This window comes from Carcharhinus amblyrhynchos, chromosome 14 (assembly GCF_965287045.1).
Source record: "Carcharhinus amblyrhynchos chromosome 14, sCarAmb.v2.hapA, whole genome shotgun sequence".
NCBI classification, from domain to species: Eukaryota; Metazoa; Chordata; class Chondrichthyes; order Carcharhiniformes; family Carcharhinidae; genus Carcharhinus; species Carcharhinus amblyrhynchos.
The window spans coordinates 53,494,765-53,508,813 of record NC_137337.1 but is presented as its reverse complement, the minus strand read 5'-3'; the positions used below and the strand labels follow the sequence as shown (position 1 = coordinate 53,508,813).

Genomic DNA, 14,049 nt, shown 5'->3' with positions numbered 1-14,049 from the left:
CTGTGAGGGTTTCTTCCGGGTGCTCCACTTTCCTTCCAGAGTCCACAAAAATGAAAAGATTAGGTGGATTGGCCATGCTAGATTGCCTCTTAGTGTCAGAGAGACTAGCAGGATAAATACATAGGGTTAGGGGGTTAAGGCTTGAATGGTATTGTTGTCAGTGCAGGCTCAATGGACAGAATGGCCTCCTTCCGCACTGTAGGAATTCTATGATTCCACTTGCAGATTTGGTCATGGTAGCTGGAGATAATAGTAGTATCAGGTTAACATGTTTTCATCCTGAAACATATAGGACATGTTGGACCGGTGAAGTTATACGATTTATTCACTGCACAAGATAAAATTAAGTGAATAATTCACGAGTAATTCTTTGGATCTGTAGCAGTTTAAGGCATCCTGAGAATAAGAAAATATATAAAAGCAATTTCATTTATTCTTGCATAAGCTAGATGTACATTAACAGGGCTAAAAGAAAGTGTACTCCCACTCCAAAAAAATCACTAAATTACAATAGGTTAACCAACTTCATTAAAAAAGGCAATTCACTCAAATACTTTGCAAATATTTTAATGATTATTTTAAGCATACACATTTGAAAATAGTTCGTGTGACTTGAAACTGCAACTCAGTTAAATAAATGTTTATAATATACAAAGAAATACAGGGAAAAGCTTAGCTTGCTTCAACATGTGCCTTGCACCTAGAACCAGTGTTTCAAGCTTTACTGTAAAATTGCACAAATGCACTCAAGGATTTGATCTTCAGAGCAGGACATTAAAGAATGAAAACATAGACACACTGAACAAACAAGGGGAAAAAAAAGCTTATTCATGATTGTATACTAAAATGACAGCAAGTAAAATTTTAATACTCAAATAACCAGTGCAGGCACTAGTAAACAGGAAATGCTGTTGGAAGAAATGCCCATTCACTCTCTATACATTTATAATTCTACACAAGCAGGTTCTTGACCAATAGCATTAGGCCAGCAAAGGAGGTCAAAAAGTGGCATTCATAGTGAACCCAGGTACCAATTGCTGTCCATAATAAACTAAATAGAACATGACGCGTTGTCAGAAATTAAACACTGAAAACGTGACAAAAACTGCTCTTGGGAACATTTACAGGACTATCCCAGCTTCCAATCTCATAAGCCCTTGAAGCAGCACACAGTGCTCTGTGTCATTATATTTGCTGGCTTTGTTATTAACAGGAGAAGTTTGTTCCTGCCAACACATTAGCAGCTAACATTTATTATGTTTTTTTGTTTAAAGCCTCAAAAAAAAGGCAAGCTGTATAAGAATACAGCTGGAGATCAACATTTTTCACACAAACAAAAGAGGCTTTTCTAGTTTCAAATTCAGTGTCCCATTCACGATCCATCACTGTCCATTAACTCAATTAAGATGAAAACCTTTCTCCATTGTAGCAGCCAACAAACGTTCTCTCATAATTTCTTCAGAGGAATATTCAGGCAATTTAAGGTAGTGCACACACGTATTTACTGATGGATAACTTGCATCCGTTGCATCAACCTAACAAGAAAGAATGTTAAAATGCAATTTAAAGTATCATATTAAGTAATAACCAACCTTATAGAACTTACAAGGAAGGGTGGGTTAGTAAATTTGCTGACAACACCAAAGGCAGAGGAATTGTAAACAGTGAGGACGGATGTTACAGTTTGCAGAGGGACACAGATAAGCTGCAGAGCAGTGTGAGGTGATTCACTTTGGTAAGAGTAACAGGAGTACAGAATGTAGGGCTAATGGAAGGACTCTTAGTAGTGTGGATGAGCAGAGAGATCTTGGTGTACATGTGCATAGCTCCCTGAAAGCTGGCACCCAGGTAAATAAGGTTGTTAAGAAGGCGTACGGTGTGTTAGCTTTTATTGGTAGGGGGTTTGAATTTCGGAGCTGTGAGGTCATGTTGCAACTGTGGTGCAGCCGCACTTGGAGTACCGCATACAGTTCTGGTCGCCGCATTATAAGAAAGATGTGGAGGCATTGGAAAGGGTGCAGAGGAGGTTTACCAGGATGTTGCCTGTTATGGTGGGAATGTCTTATGAGGAAAGGCCAAGGGACTTGAGGTTATTTTCATGAGAGAGAAGGTTACGAGGTGACCTAATTGAGGCATACAAGATGATCAGACAGTTAGATAGGGTGGACAGTGAGAGCCTTTTTCCTCAGATGTGGTTGGCTAACACGAGGGGACATAGCTTTAAATTACGGGGTGGTAATTATAGGACGGATGTCAGAGGTAGGTTCTTTACTCACAGGGTAGTAAGGGAGTGGAATGCCCTGCCTGCAGCAGTTGTGGACTCGCCAACTTTAAGGGCGTTCAAATGGTCAGTGGATAGGCATACGGATAACACTGGAATAGTTTAGGTTAGAGGATCATTAGATTGGTTCTATTGGTCGGCACAACATCGAGGGCCGAAGGGCCTGTACCGTGCTGTAATGTTCTATAATCTAGTGCTCCCTATTCCAGAATAGACTAATGCAGTTATCATTCATCTAACAGAAAATAATTTACTCTAAGTTTTTAACCATGAACAGATCTTTCGATGTACTTTAGATTACATACCTTGCGTACAATAGTGAGCCGTGGATGAAGATTGGCTAAACCACCTGGTGGAAGCGTAGAACATCCCGTGGTGAACTGCAGAAAAGCCTTCCTTTCATCTGATGACATCCCACAAAGAACCTTTATAAAACGAATGAACCCCGGACTAAACAAAGAGCAAAAAATAGGGTTAGCTAAGAAGTCAATGTAAAAAGAAATTGAGCATTAAAAGCTGCAATAGAAGGAAAAGGGGATTTTCAAAATAACTTCATTGCAGTGTTAATAAGCCTACTTGTGACTAATAAATAAACTTTGAAGAAAAAGGAAAATTGAATATGAAATCCTCTTTGTCACATGTTTAAAGCTTGTAAAACTGGCCCAAGTCTATGTACCTCAAACATAATCAATCATCTGAGTCAGTGGTGAAACAGTGCTGAAATTGGGAATCAAAAGGTGTCAAGTAATATTCTACCAATGTTATCTATGGCCATGTGAAAATGTATGGAGGAATTCTTTAAAGATTAATACCGAGAATAGTGTCAAACATCTTACAAAGTCTATGTCAGCAACTACAGATCGCTGAACAAAGCACTTTTGGGGTAGAGCGAGGAAAAGGGACAGACTGGACTGCCAATCTTCATAGCTGACACAAACTCAAAAGGGCCAAATGGCTGTCTTTTGTGACATAATGGCTCTGCTGGATTCCCTGCAACTGTACAATACAGAACATTGCCCAAGAACATTTCCAAATATTTTGAAAGTTACATTAAGAAAATATCAGTCATTGAATATGGTATAACTACCCTGTTTAGAACTGAGGAAATAGTAACAGTATTTTTAATTAAACATGAATCAGTATGAATATGCAAACCGTCATCTCGTAAGACAGAACTTGAATACCTATCACGGGTATAGCCCAATTTGGGTTCTGTATAGTTAATGATATCCTCTGCAGTCCAAGATGGTGACTGATTTCCACAAAGTATCATTTGAACTTCTTCATGGCTGAAAGAGCTCAGCTTTTCCATAGGAAAGACACGGTTAAATCCATCTGGAAATGGTAGGGGGTGGGGTTGTTGGTGAAAAGGGAAGAGGAAATGAAAAATAACTCAAAATTCCAATATTTTCTAATCAAGTCTTTCAAATTATGTTTGTCCCTGTTTAATCTTTACAATTTTTACTAGCTTTGTAAAGAGCATTTCAATGCAACTTTTGCACAATTTCACTTGCTCAATAATAACAGAATTGAATACTAACCTGATATTAATATATTGACATGTAACCATATTTTTGGTTAAATCCTCAACTTTCTATTCCCCACCCCCCCCCCCCCGCCAGAGTTCTGTCATTAACAGTTATAAAAAACTGTATATTCCTCATGTAACAGAGCCATAGAACACTGCAGCACAGAAACAGGCCTTTTGGCCCTTCTTGGCTGTGTGAAACCATTTTTCTGCCTAGTCCCACTGACCTGCACCTGGACCATATCCCTCTCTCATCCATGTACCTGTCCAACTTTTTCTGAAATGTTAAAAGTTACCCCGCACTTACCACTTCATCTGGCAGCTCATTCCACACTCCAACCACTCTGTGTGTGATGAAGTCCCACTTAATATTCCCTTTAAACTTTTCCCCATTCACCCTTAACCCACGTCCTGTAGTTTTTTTTCCCCTAGCCTCAGTGGAAAAAGCCTGCTTGCATTCACTCTATCATAATTTTCTACACCTCTATTAAATCTCCCCTCATTCTTCTACGCTCCAGAGAATAAAGTCCTAACCTATTCAACCTTTCTCTGTAACTCAGTTTCTCAAGTCCCGACAGCATCCTTGTAAACCTTCTCCGCTCTTTCAACCTTATTAATATCCTTCCTGTAATTAGATGACCAAAACTGCACACAATACTCCAAATTCAGCCTCACCAATGTCTTATACAACCCCACCATAACATTCCGACTCTTTTACTCAATACTTTGATTTATAAAGGCCAATTTACCAAAAGCACTCTTTATGACTCTATCTACCCATGACGCCACTTTTAGGGAATTATGTATCTCTATTCCCAGATCCCTTCGTTCTACTGCACTCTTCAGTGTCCTACCATTTACCTCGTATGTTCTACCTTGGTTTGTCCTTCCAAAGTGCAATACCTCATACTTGTCTGCATTAAACTCCATCTGCCATTTTTCAGCCCATTTTTCTAGCTGGTCCAAATCCCTCTGCCAGCTTTGAAAACCTTCCTCACTGTCCATTACACCTCCAGTCTTTGTATCATCAGCAAATTTGCTGATCCAATTTACCACATTATCATCCAGATCATTGATATAGATGACAAACAACAATGGACCCAGCACTGATCCCTGTGGCACACCACTAGTCACAGGCCTCCACTCAGAGAAGCAATCCTCCACTACCTCTCTGGCTTCTTCCACTGAGCCAACGGTTAATCCAATTTGCTACCTCTTCATGTATACCTAGCAACTGAACCTTCCTAACTAACCTCCCATGCGGGACCTTGTCAAAGGCCTTACTGAAGTCCATGTAGCCAACATCCACTGCCTTCCCTTCACCCAGAAGCACTGTCCCAATCTATACTGTTCCATCATTTGCTCTGTACAAATGCCACCTTGCCCTGAACTTCGGGCGGCACGGTAGCACAGAGGTTAGCACTGCTACTTCACAGCTCCAGGGACCTGGGTTCGATTCCTGGCTCAGGTCACTGTCTGTGTGGAGTTTCTCCTCGTGTCTGCGTGGGTTTCCTCCAGGTGCTCCGGGTTCCTCCCACAGTCCAAAGATGTGCGGGTTAGGTTGACTGGCCATGCTAAAATTGCCTCTTAGTATCCTAGGGATATGGGCCTGGGTGGGATTGTGGTCAGTGCAGACTCGATGGGCCGAAGGGCCTCTTTCTGTACTGTGGGGTCTATGATTTCATTTCTGCGTTATTCCTAAAAGCTTACTAGATTTGCACACTAATTGCCCACAAAGGCATATTTAATAATTGAGGGCTGAAGTAGATTTGAATTTAGACATTTAGGGTTAAAAACATTACCTCGGAAAGCATCCATCTGTTTTTGTATTCCAGTGTGCATACAGAAGTCAAACATCAATTCTACGTATTCTTCTGCATTGTCTATCGTTACCATCTAAAGCAGTAGCATAATAGATTAATCAAAAATAAACCAATACTAAAAAGTCAAACAATAATGTTGAATTGCTTTGGCGTACATTCCTGTCTTACTGAGGAATGAAAGACACACTGATATGAAGCGGTACACAAGACCAAGTAAAAGAGAAACCCAAGCCTGTCTTATGTATTACCATGTCATCCAACCCAAGAAGCAGTTCAGATGAAGGGGAAGGGGAAGGGGGAAGAGCAGACACTACATTTTATGTTAAAAATAAAATAAAATTACCCAATTATTTATTTAAATTTTATCACTGACCTCATCATCACCATTTGGCTTCAAATCAACAGCTGTAAATCCATGTACTTTGGATGAAGGACAAAACTGGAAATTCAACCTGTAAAATGTGGAAAATAATTAAATAAAAAACAATTTAAAATATCCAATGTTTAATAGTTGGTTTCAAATGACTGAGCAGAAGCGTTTCGCATTGCAAACATAACTCATCTTGTCTTCGGAATTTTGCTCATTATTTTTATCTTTTCATTTGATAGGCCATACCCTCTTTTGTTGATCTCTAATGCTATTCTAGTCAAAGTTAATACATCTGAAAAACAATGGAACAATTTTCACACTTATCAAGCCAGTACTAGGAGAGGTAGTGACAGTAGAGCTGTTGGCATTGTAGACAGTGTAACTTTGGAAACAGGTGGACTGTTCTTCCTTTGGGTTTCAATAGTGAACACAATCTGCTTAAACTAACTCATTACCTCATCCTGCATTCATCTGGACAGGCTAAAATGATTTTTTGGAGCCACAACAAGAATTACTTTCAGACCTCTCAGGACAGCATGGTGGCACAGTGCCAGGGGCCTGGATTCGATTCTAGCCTTGGTTGACTGTGTGGAGTTTGCACATTCTCCCCATGTCTGTGTGGGTTGCCCCTAGATGCTCTGTTTTCCTCCCACAGTCCAAAGATCTGTAGATTAGATGGATTAGCCATGGTAAATGAGAGAGATTATGGGGACAGGGCAAGAGGATGGGCATGGGTAAGAGGTTCTTCAGAGTGTTGGTGCAGTCTCGTTGGGTTAAATGGCCTCCTTCTGCACTTTAGGGATTTTACGGTTCCATTCCATTCTACGATACCGCAGGTGTTTTTTGAAATTTTCTGGCATAGGCTCTACCTTTAAGCCTGGGTAGTTTTTATGAAGCCCAAGACATGAGCAATAAACTCATGTACTTTGGCTAATGCCAAACTTTTAAATGAGACAATGAAAATGAGTCAAAGTAATGGACGACACAAGTAAACAAAGAACGTTCATACCCTAAATCCTCGATGCCAAGTGGTGGCCCTAATCCTGATCGATTCTTCAAAGTAAGTTCCTGGAGTTGTGTGTTTTTCTCATCTTCTGAAAGAGCTCGGTTACTTAATATTTGCCGTCTCTTCACTGATAGTTCCTTGATTTCTTTCAAGAACCTTGCTCTGTGTGGATTTACCAACTCAAAATCCTCCCACGTCAAAATTCCATGAAACCAACCGGGAGGTTTGGGTTTTGGGGGATCAAGAATAAACTCCGATTTTGAATCTTCATCAAAGCTTCCAAGAGATATTGAATCATGACCTTCTTCTGTTGAAGCCTCAGACTGGCTTTCAGTATAATGCAAGTTACCATCTATCTGAGTCCCATATTCATGTAATAGTTTACTCATATTGCTTTTGATGTCTCCCATACACATGAGTTTAAAGAAAGGTTTAGAAATTGGAATATCCACCAGTCTATTGTCCTGAACACACTTGGCTAAGAATATTCCCAGAAAGTGGAAAAGTTTGGTTATTCTGTCCATTTCTTCACTATCTTGTGGGAAAGCAGCAGAAAAAAGTCCACACGACCGTTGTACATAATATCCTGGTGGCTTAAGTCCACCTCCGAGGTCAACCTGTTTAAAAATCAGAAATATAACATGCAAGATAAATCTTTATCACATTATTCTTTGTGTTATGAACAAAAATTCTAAATTCAGAGTTTTAAACAGTAAATAATAATTGCAATTAAAAGCAAAAATAAACCATTTCAAACTAAGTACCTGTCTTGATTCATCATCAGGAAAATCATCATCACACAGCCAAATCCCAAGTTCTTTCTTTTGAAACTCTGCTGCTACAAGTGCATAGAACTCTAACGTTGGACCAAGACCAGTCCCTTCTTCACCTAAAAATTCAACCTGCAAACATAGCAGTAACAGATTGATACCAAAATATTTGAAAGAAAAATAATGTCACCCTTGCAAATAACAATGAGCAGTGAAGCTTTCTTTTTGCTAATGCTCAAAGATCAAATAACAATGAGCAGTGAAGCTTTCTTTTTGCCAATGCTCAAAGATGTAAGAAGTCAATCCATGCATTCCATGGTCTTCTTAAAACAGTGGTTAGAAAAATAATGAAGGCTAATTAGGATAATGGAAGATTTTAATCAGGCCACAAGAAGAATTTTAAAAACAGAGTTGGGACTTATTTCTTCATAAAAGGTTTCATGGTATAGAAAATCCAAAATGATCATGCAATACAAACATACAGTGCACCAAATGTACAAGAAATAGCATGTTTAATAACTTGCCGCTGCCACCACCATCCCCGGAAGTGATAGCGTCAGTGAGCAGTAGGGAAGCAGTTGATGAATGTGGGTTGATGGGGTGGATTGATGAGTGATCACAGGATATGTAGGCCACATAGTGAATAGTAGCCTCAAAATATAAAATAGTTTTTGTCAACTCTCTCCTTCACAGAGCCCATTGACAATATAAACAATTAACAGCAGAGGATCCTGATCACTTAACCCCCACAGAGGCGCTTATATCAACTGCAACAACTCTGGTTGAAAATAGCAAATGCAGTAAAGGTCAATAATAATTCCTGGCAGCTGCAAAGCCTTTTTGGCTGGGCTATTCATTGTCTTAGAAGACAGAGGAGATGTCAGGGGTAAGTTTTTCACTCAGAGTGGTGAGTGAGTAGAATCGGCTGCCGTCAGTGGTGGTAAAGGCAAACTCATTGGAGTCTTTTAAGAGACTTCTGGATGAGTACATGGGATTTAATGGGATTGACAGTTATAGATAGGCCTGGTAGATATGGATATGATTGGTGCAACTTGTGGGCTGAAGGGCCTATTTGTGCTGTAGTGTTCTATGTTAACCAGTTTTGTAATCAAAATGGAATGATTCAATTCCCTCTCCTTTGAGAATTCTGGCAGAAATACAGCACAGCTCATTTTAAATCTCTTGTCCAAACGCACAATCATGTACCAGACTCATATAATGTTATTCCAAGTGGATTTTGAAGGGTTTTTTTTACTACTTACCTCTAGAACTGATTTCCTATCAGCATGAATTTGCATGACATTCTCTGCCCACTCCATTAATGTATCACCACGTGGAACCTTAACCCGTTCATGTTTTAATCTTCCAACTCTAAATTCTCCTGGGTCATCGCGCCTCACTGCTGTGGTTGTTCGGGTACGTTCCATGGTAGCCTCACGTCTATTCTGGAGCCAAACTATTGCTCTAAAAATGTAGTAATGAACAGTGATGCGAAGAACACATTAATTTAAACACACAACTAGAAAATAGGGACTAAAGTTATAAATGCTCATCCTCAGCAAAGGTTCAGTTGAGTTAGCAGAAACAAAAAAAGAGTTCAGTTATAAGCTAACGTTTTTTTTCCATGCCAAGTTTTTAACAGAACACTTATAATTTGAAGTGAAAGCTAAAGCAAACACAAACGCTATACTCTCACATTGTACTAGTACCGAGATAGTTTATAATGGAAAGAAATAGAAATGTGAAGAAATATCACTTTAGCCCATCTTTTACCTTGATGCTCCAAATGCTGTACAGGTGAAGTACAACTGTCTAGTTTCAAAAGGGATCAAGAATGGACACTTGCTGGTTAGCTGCTCACACCAGTCAGGTAGCGCACTACTTGCCAAAGCCAAAGGTTCCTGCAATAAACACCACAAAAGTAAAATCAAAAAGTGAGTCAAAATCCAAAACTTCACAACTGCAACACAATTAATTGCTATATCAAAAATTCTTCATCAAGTTTACAGAGTTATTTAGACAAACATCTTAATAATTGCAATATTAACTCCTTTAGATTTGACAATATACCCGTTTTCTAAATTGTACTGCAAGAAAAATGCATGCAGAATTTGTATTTTGGATTATTTTAAGCAATTACCTCAATTTGCTGTAATATTTTTGTGGTGACCTTTTTGCTTGTGAATTCTTCTGGTGAAACATTGAATTCAAGCTGACCATCGCTTTCTGTCAAAACAAACACACTAACAGTGAACTCAAGGACAACTATTACACAGAACACCTCAATTCGTTTATTCAGTGTATCACTTTTTCCATGAGAAAGATTTAGCCGAACCTTCGTGACTTTTCCACGTGGAGTATGGATCACTAGCAATAATATAAAGAATACGAAGTAATTGCAAAACATCTTCCACACCACAAGCATTCTGTCCACTCCCAGCCTTGGCTTGTGGCTGCTCTCGTGTTCCACTAAGAATTTCACAACTGTGCAAAGATGAAACAGGTCCATGGCTTAATCCAGATGATTTTGATCCATGCTCACAAAATTCCTGCGGAAAGTTCATTTTTTAAAAAGAAAAACACTCAATAACTTACTTAAAATCCTTCTAAAAATAATCAACTACATGCACTTCTAGTCAAAGCCACTTGCAAATCATAATTAGCACAAATTTGAACATGTCTAGGAGTAAAAATAATTTTTGGAACATAAATGCATTAAAGCTACAACCTTACAATAAGGTCATTTCAAGCAAATAACATTACAACATAAGCATTGCTTTTGCTTTTACAGGTGCAGACGTATATTATCCAGAAAAAATATTTTGCACGGTAATATACCTTGTATGCAGCTATGAGCTGAGAACAATTTCTGTTTTTCCTAATACTTTTATTAGTGCCGGTTAATTTCCAGTGCCGCAGGAAAGCTGAATCTGCATTCTTCTGCAGGTAGGTTATCAAGTCATTCTTTGGTAATTCATCAGTGCCAAGGTATTGTTCCACATGCTCTACAGACCAGCAGCCCTACAACAGGAAGAACCAAAGGTTGGTCTTTCCTGATTGTAAAGTCTTACGGGTTGTACATGCATTAAAACATTTAAACTTTTATTTCTCATGCTCTTTAGATTTAAAAAAATTGATTTGTCAGAAGTATATTAGTATTTCAATTTTATCACAGTAACAATTTAGTCTGTTATTCTTTGCAGCAAAGAAAATTAATAAAACTGATAATATTGCAGCATGAACAGAAACATTACTTACCATTTTTTCATTTTCCCCTTTTTCTTTATCGGAATCTTTCATTTCTCTGTACATAATCCTGGAAGAAATCATAAGCGGGCATCAGTTATTCAAGTTACTTTGGTCTGCAACGTTCTGTGGTTATAGCAGAGATATTCAGCACTGATGAATGGAAAATCTCCACTCTGCCACAACATCAGCATCAAAAGCTCCAAGGATAAGAGAGTAAATATCCAGAGGCAGTTTAAAGTTCATTACTTACGTAGAAAATTAGGAGGAGCAGCAGGCTCTTCGACCCGCCGAGCCAGCTCCACCATTCATTTTGATCAATATCTTGATCCTGTTTTTGCCTATATCTCTTTAGCCCCAAGAGCTATATCTTCTTGAAATCACACAACATTTTGGACTCATTTAAAAAACAATGATTGTGATCTTTTTGTCTATCATAAGAATGAAACAGGAACATAGGATTTAGGAGGAGCAGGCCATTAGGCCTTCGAGCCTGCATTTGATAAGATCGAGGCTGATGTGAGTGAGGTCCCAACTCCACCTCTGTCTGCACCCCTTTGACTCCCTGGTCAATCAAAAATCTATTTAACTTATCTTTGAAAATAGGGGCTTCAACTGTACACAATCTATATCAATGACATGGATAAAGGGACAAAATGTATAATAGCTAAATTTGCTGGTGACACCAGATCGGTAGGAAAGTTGTCAAGAGGAGATAGAGAGAATGCAGACAGGTTATGAGTCGACAGATGCAGTTTAATGTAGGAAAACATGAACTTGTCCACTTCGGCAAGAAGAAAAGTATACTATCTAAATGTATTCTGCACTTATGGCCCAGCCTCCAGTGTTTTCCATGGAAGAGAATTGCACAGACTAACAATCCTCAGAAAAACAATACTATTCATCATCACCTTAAAAGGGAAACCGCTTATTTTTAAACCATCTTCCCATGACGGAAACATGTTCTCCTAAACTCCATAGATTTGGCCCATCCTGCCCAATCTTTCCAAATAAGCCCTTCATCTCAGGAATGACGCGAGTGAACCTATTGAGAGGGTACAGAGGAGATTTACAAGGATGTTGCCTGGACTGGGAGGCATGCCTTATGAAGTTAGGTTGAGGGAGCTGGGACTCTTTTCCCTGGAGAGACGAAGGTTGAGAGGCAACCTGATAGAAGTTTACAAAATGTTGAGAGGAATAGATAGGGTGGATTCTCAGAGGCTATTTCCCCGGGTTGAAATGGTTGCTACGAGAGGACACAGATTTAAGGTGCAGGGAGGGAAGTTCAGAAGTGATGTTAGGGGTAAGTTTTTCACTCAGAGGGTGGTGAGTGAATGGAATCGGCTGCCGTCGGTGGTGGTGGAGGCGAACTCGCTGGGGTCTTTTAAAAGACTTCTGGATGAGTATATGGGGTTTAATGAGATTGAGGGTTATAGATAGGTCTGTAGGTTGGTAGGTGTTGATGTGATCGGCGCAACTTGTGGGCCGAAGGGCCTGTTTGTGCTGTAGTGTTCTATGTTCTATGAACCATCTCTGTTCTATTTCTAATGCACTTAGGGTCTCACCAAGGCCTGTATAGCTGCAACAAAACTTTTTTACTTTTATATTTAATTCCTCTTGCACTAAACACCAACATTCTATTTGCCTTCCAAATCACTTGCTGTACATCCAAACCAACCTTTTGTGATTCATGTATGAGGACACCCAGATTCCTCTACCACCAACTTCTGTTATCTCTCTGCATTTAGATATTATACTATTCTATTCTTCCTGCCAAAGTGGACAAGTTCACATTTTCACACTTCAAACTGTACCTACCAATGTTTTTGCCAGTCACGTAACCTCCCTTTATCAGCTCTATCTCCTATTGACAATTTAGCTTCCTACCTATCTGGTATCATCTGCAAATTTAACTATCATATAGTTGGTCCCTTCATCCATGTCATTGATATAGATTGAGTATAGTTCAGACCACTGCAGTGATTGTTGTGACACTGGTTACAGCTTGCCAATCTGAAAAAAATCTCTGCTTCCTGGGATGGCTATTATCCATGCTAATACGTCACCCCCACACCACGTAACACTTGACGTGGCACCTTATCCAATGTCTTCTGAAGATCTGAATACACCATATCTACAGGTTTCTCTTTTATCCACCTTGATTAAGGTCTGTTACTTGCACAAAAATTCTGAAATTAGTTAAGCACTCTTTTCCTTTCACAAACCCATATTAATTCTGCCCGATCCCATTATAATTTTCTAGTCTGCTATGACCTTCTTATAATGGATTTTAGCAAGTTCTATATGACAGACATTAGGCTGACTGGCCTCTTTGTTACCTCTTTGCTGCCTCCCTCCTTTCTCTTGCTATTTCCCAATCCAATGTGACCATTCCAGAATCTAAGGATTTTGGAAGATTATACAACATAGAATCCCTACAGTGCAGGAGACCACTATTTGGCCCATTGAACCTACACTGACAACAATCCGATCCAGGCCCTACCCCATAACCCTACGTATTTACTTCACTAACCCCCTGACATTAAGGGGCAATTTACCATGGCCAATCAAACTAACCAGCACATTTTTAGTCTGTAATCTAGTGCAATCATAACCACTACATCTACTGTCTCTGCAGCCACTTGTTTAAGGTCCCAGGATTTAGGCCACCTGGCCGTGGGGACTTTTCAATTTAATACTTTCCAGCATGTTTTCTTTGGGCGCAGTAAGAAGTCTCATAATACAAGTTAAAGTCCAACAAGTTTATTTGGAATCACGAGCTTCTGGAGCTCAGCTTCTTTATCAGGAGAGTGGAGTGGTAGGTTTCACAAACACAGCATATATAGTCAAATACATAATTGCAAGGTAATAGTTGGATTGCAAGTCTTTGCAGATAATCAAATCTTTACAACTACAGTGGAGAGAGGGATAATCACAGGTTAAAACGGTGTGAATTGTCTCAAGCCAGGACAGTTAGTAAGATTTTATAAGCCCAGGCCAAATGGTGGGGGTAACATGTACCCTC

General features: G+C 39.4%; 1 protein-coding gene across 7 annotated transcripts in view; it reads right to left on the bottom strand.

The window, feature by feature from the left end:
• Positions 1-546: 546 nt before the first annotated feature.
• The window catches only part of hectd1 (HECT domain containing 1), a 123,178-nt gene continuing 109,675 nt past the window's right edge, over positions 547-14,049 (bottom strand). For 4 of the 7 annotated variants that reach the window (XM_080202878.1, XM_080202881.1, XM_080202880.1 and 1 more), the window contains exons 29-41: positions 11,037-11,094; positions 10,617-10,799; positions 10,114-10,327; positions 9,919-10,004; positions 9,552-9,679; positions 9,041-9,242; positions 7,773-7,910; positions 7,012-7,625; positions 6,006-6,084; positions 5,612-5,705; positions 3,466-3,616; positions 2,587-2,731; positions 547-1,535 (exon numbers count right to left, since the gene is read on the bottom strand). In XM_080202878.1, the coding sequence (XP_080059004.1) occupies positions 1,398-1,535; positions 2,587-2,731; positions 3,466-3,616; positions 5,612-5,705; positions 6,006-6,084; positions 7,012-7,625; positions 7,773-7,910; positions 9,041-9,242; positions 9,552-9,679; positions 9,919-10,004; positions 10,114-10,327; positions 10,617-10,799; positions 11,037-11,094 (2,230 nt within the window). In that variant the 3' untranslated portion in view covers positions 547-1,397. The remainder of the gene's footprint in view (positions 1,536-2,586; positions 2,732-3,465; positions 3,617-5,611; positions 5,706-6,005; positions 6,085-7,011; positions 7,626-7,772; positions 7,911-9,040; positions 9,243-9,551; positions 9,680-9,918; positions 10,005-10,113; positions 10,328-10,616; positions 10,800-11,036; positions 11,095-14,049) is intronic. The other 3 variants (XM_080202883.1, XM_080202884.1, XM_080202885.1) reach the window with 1 other exon arrangement.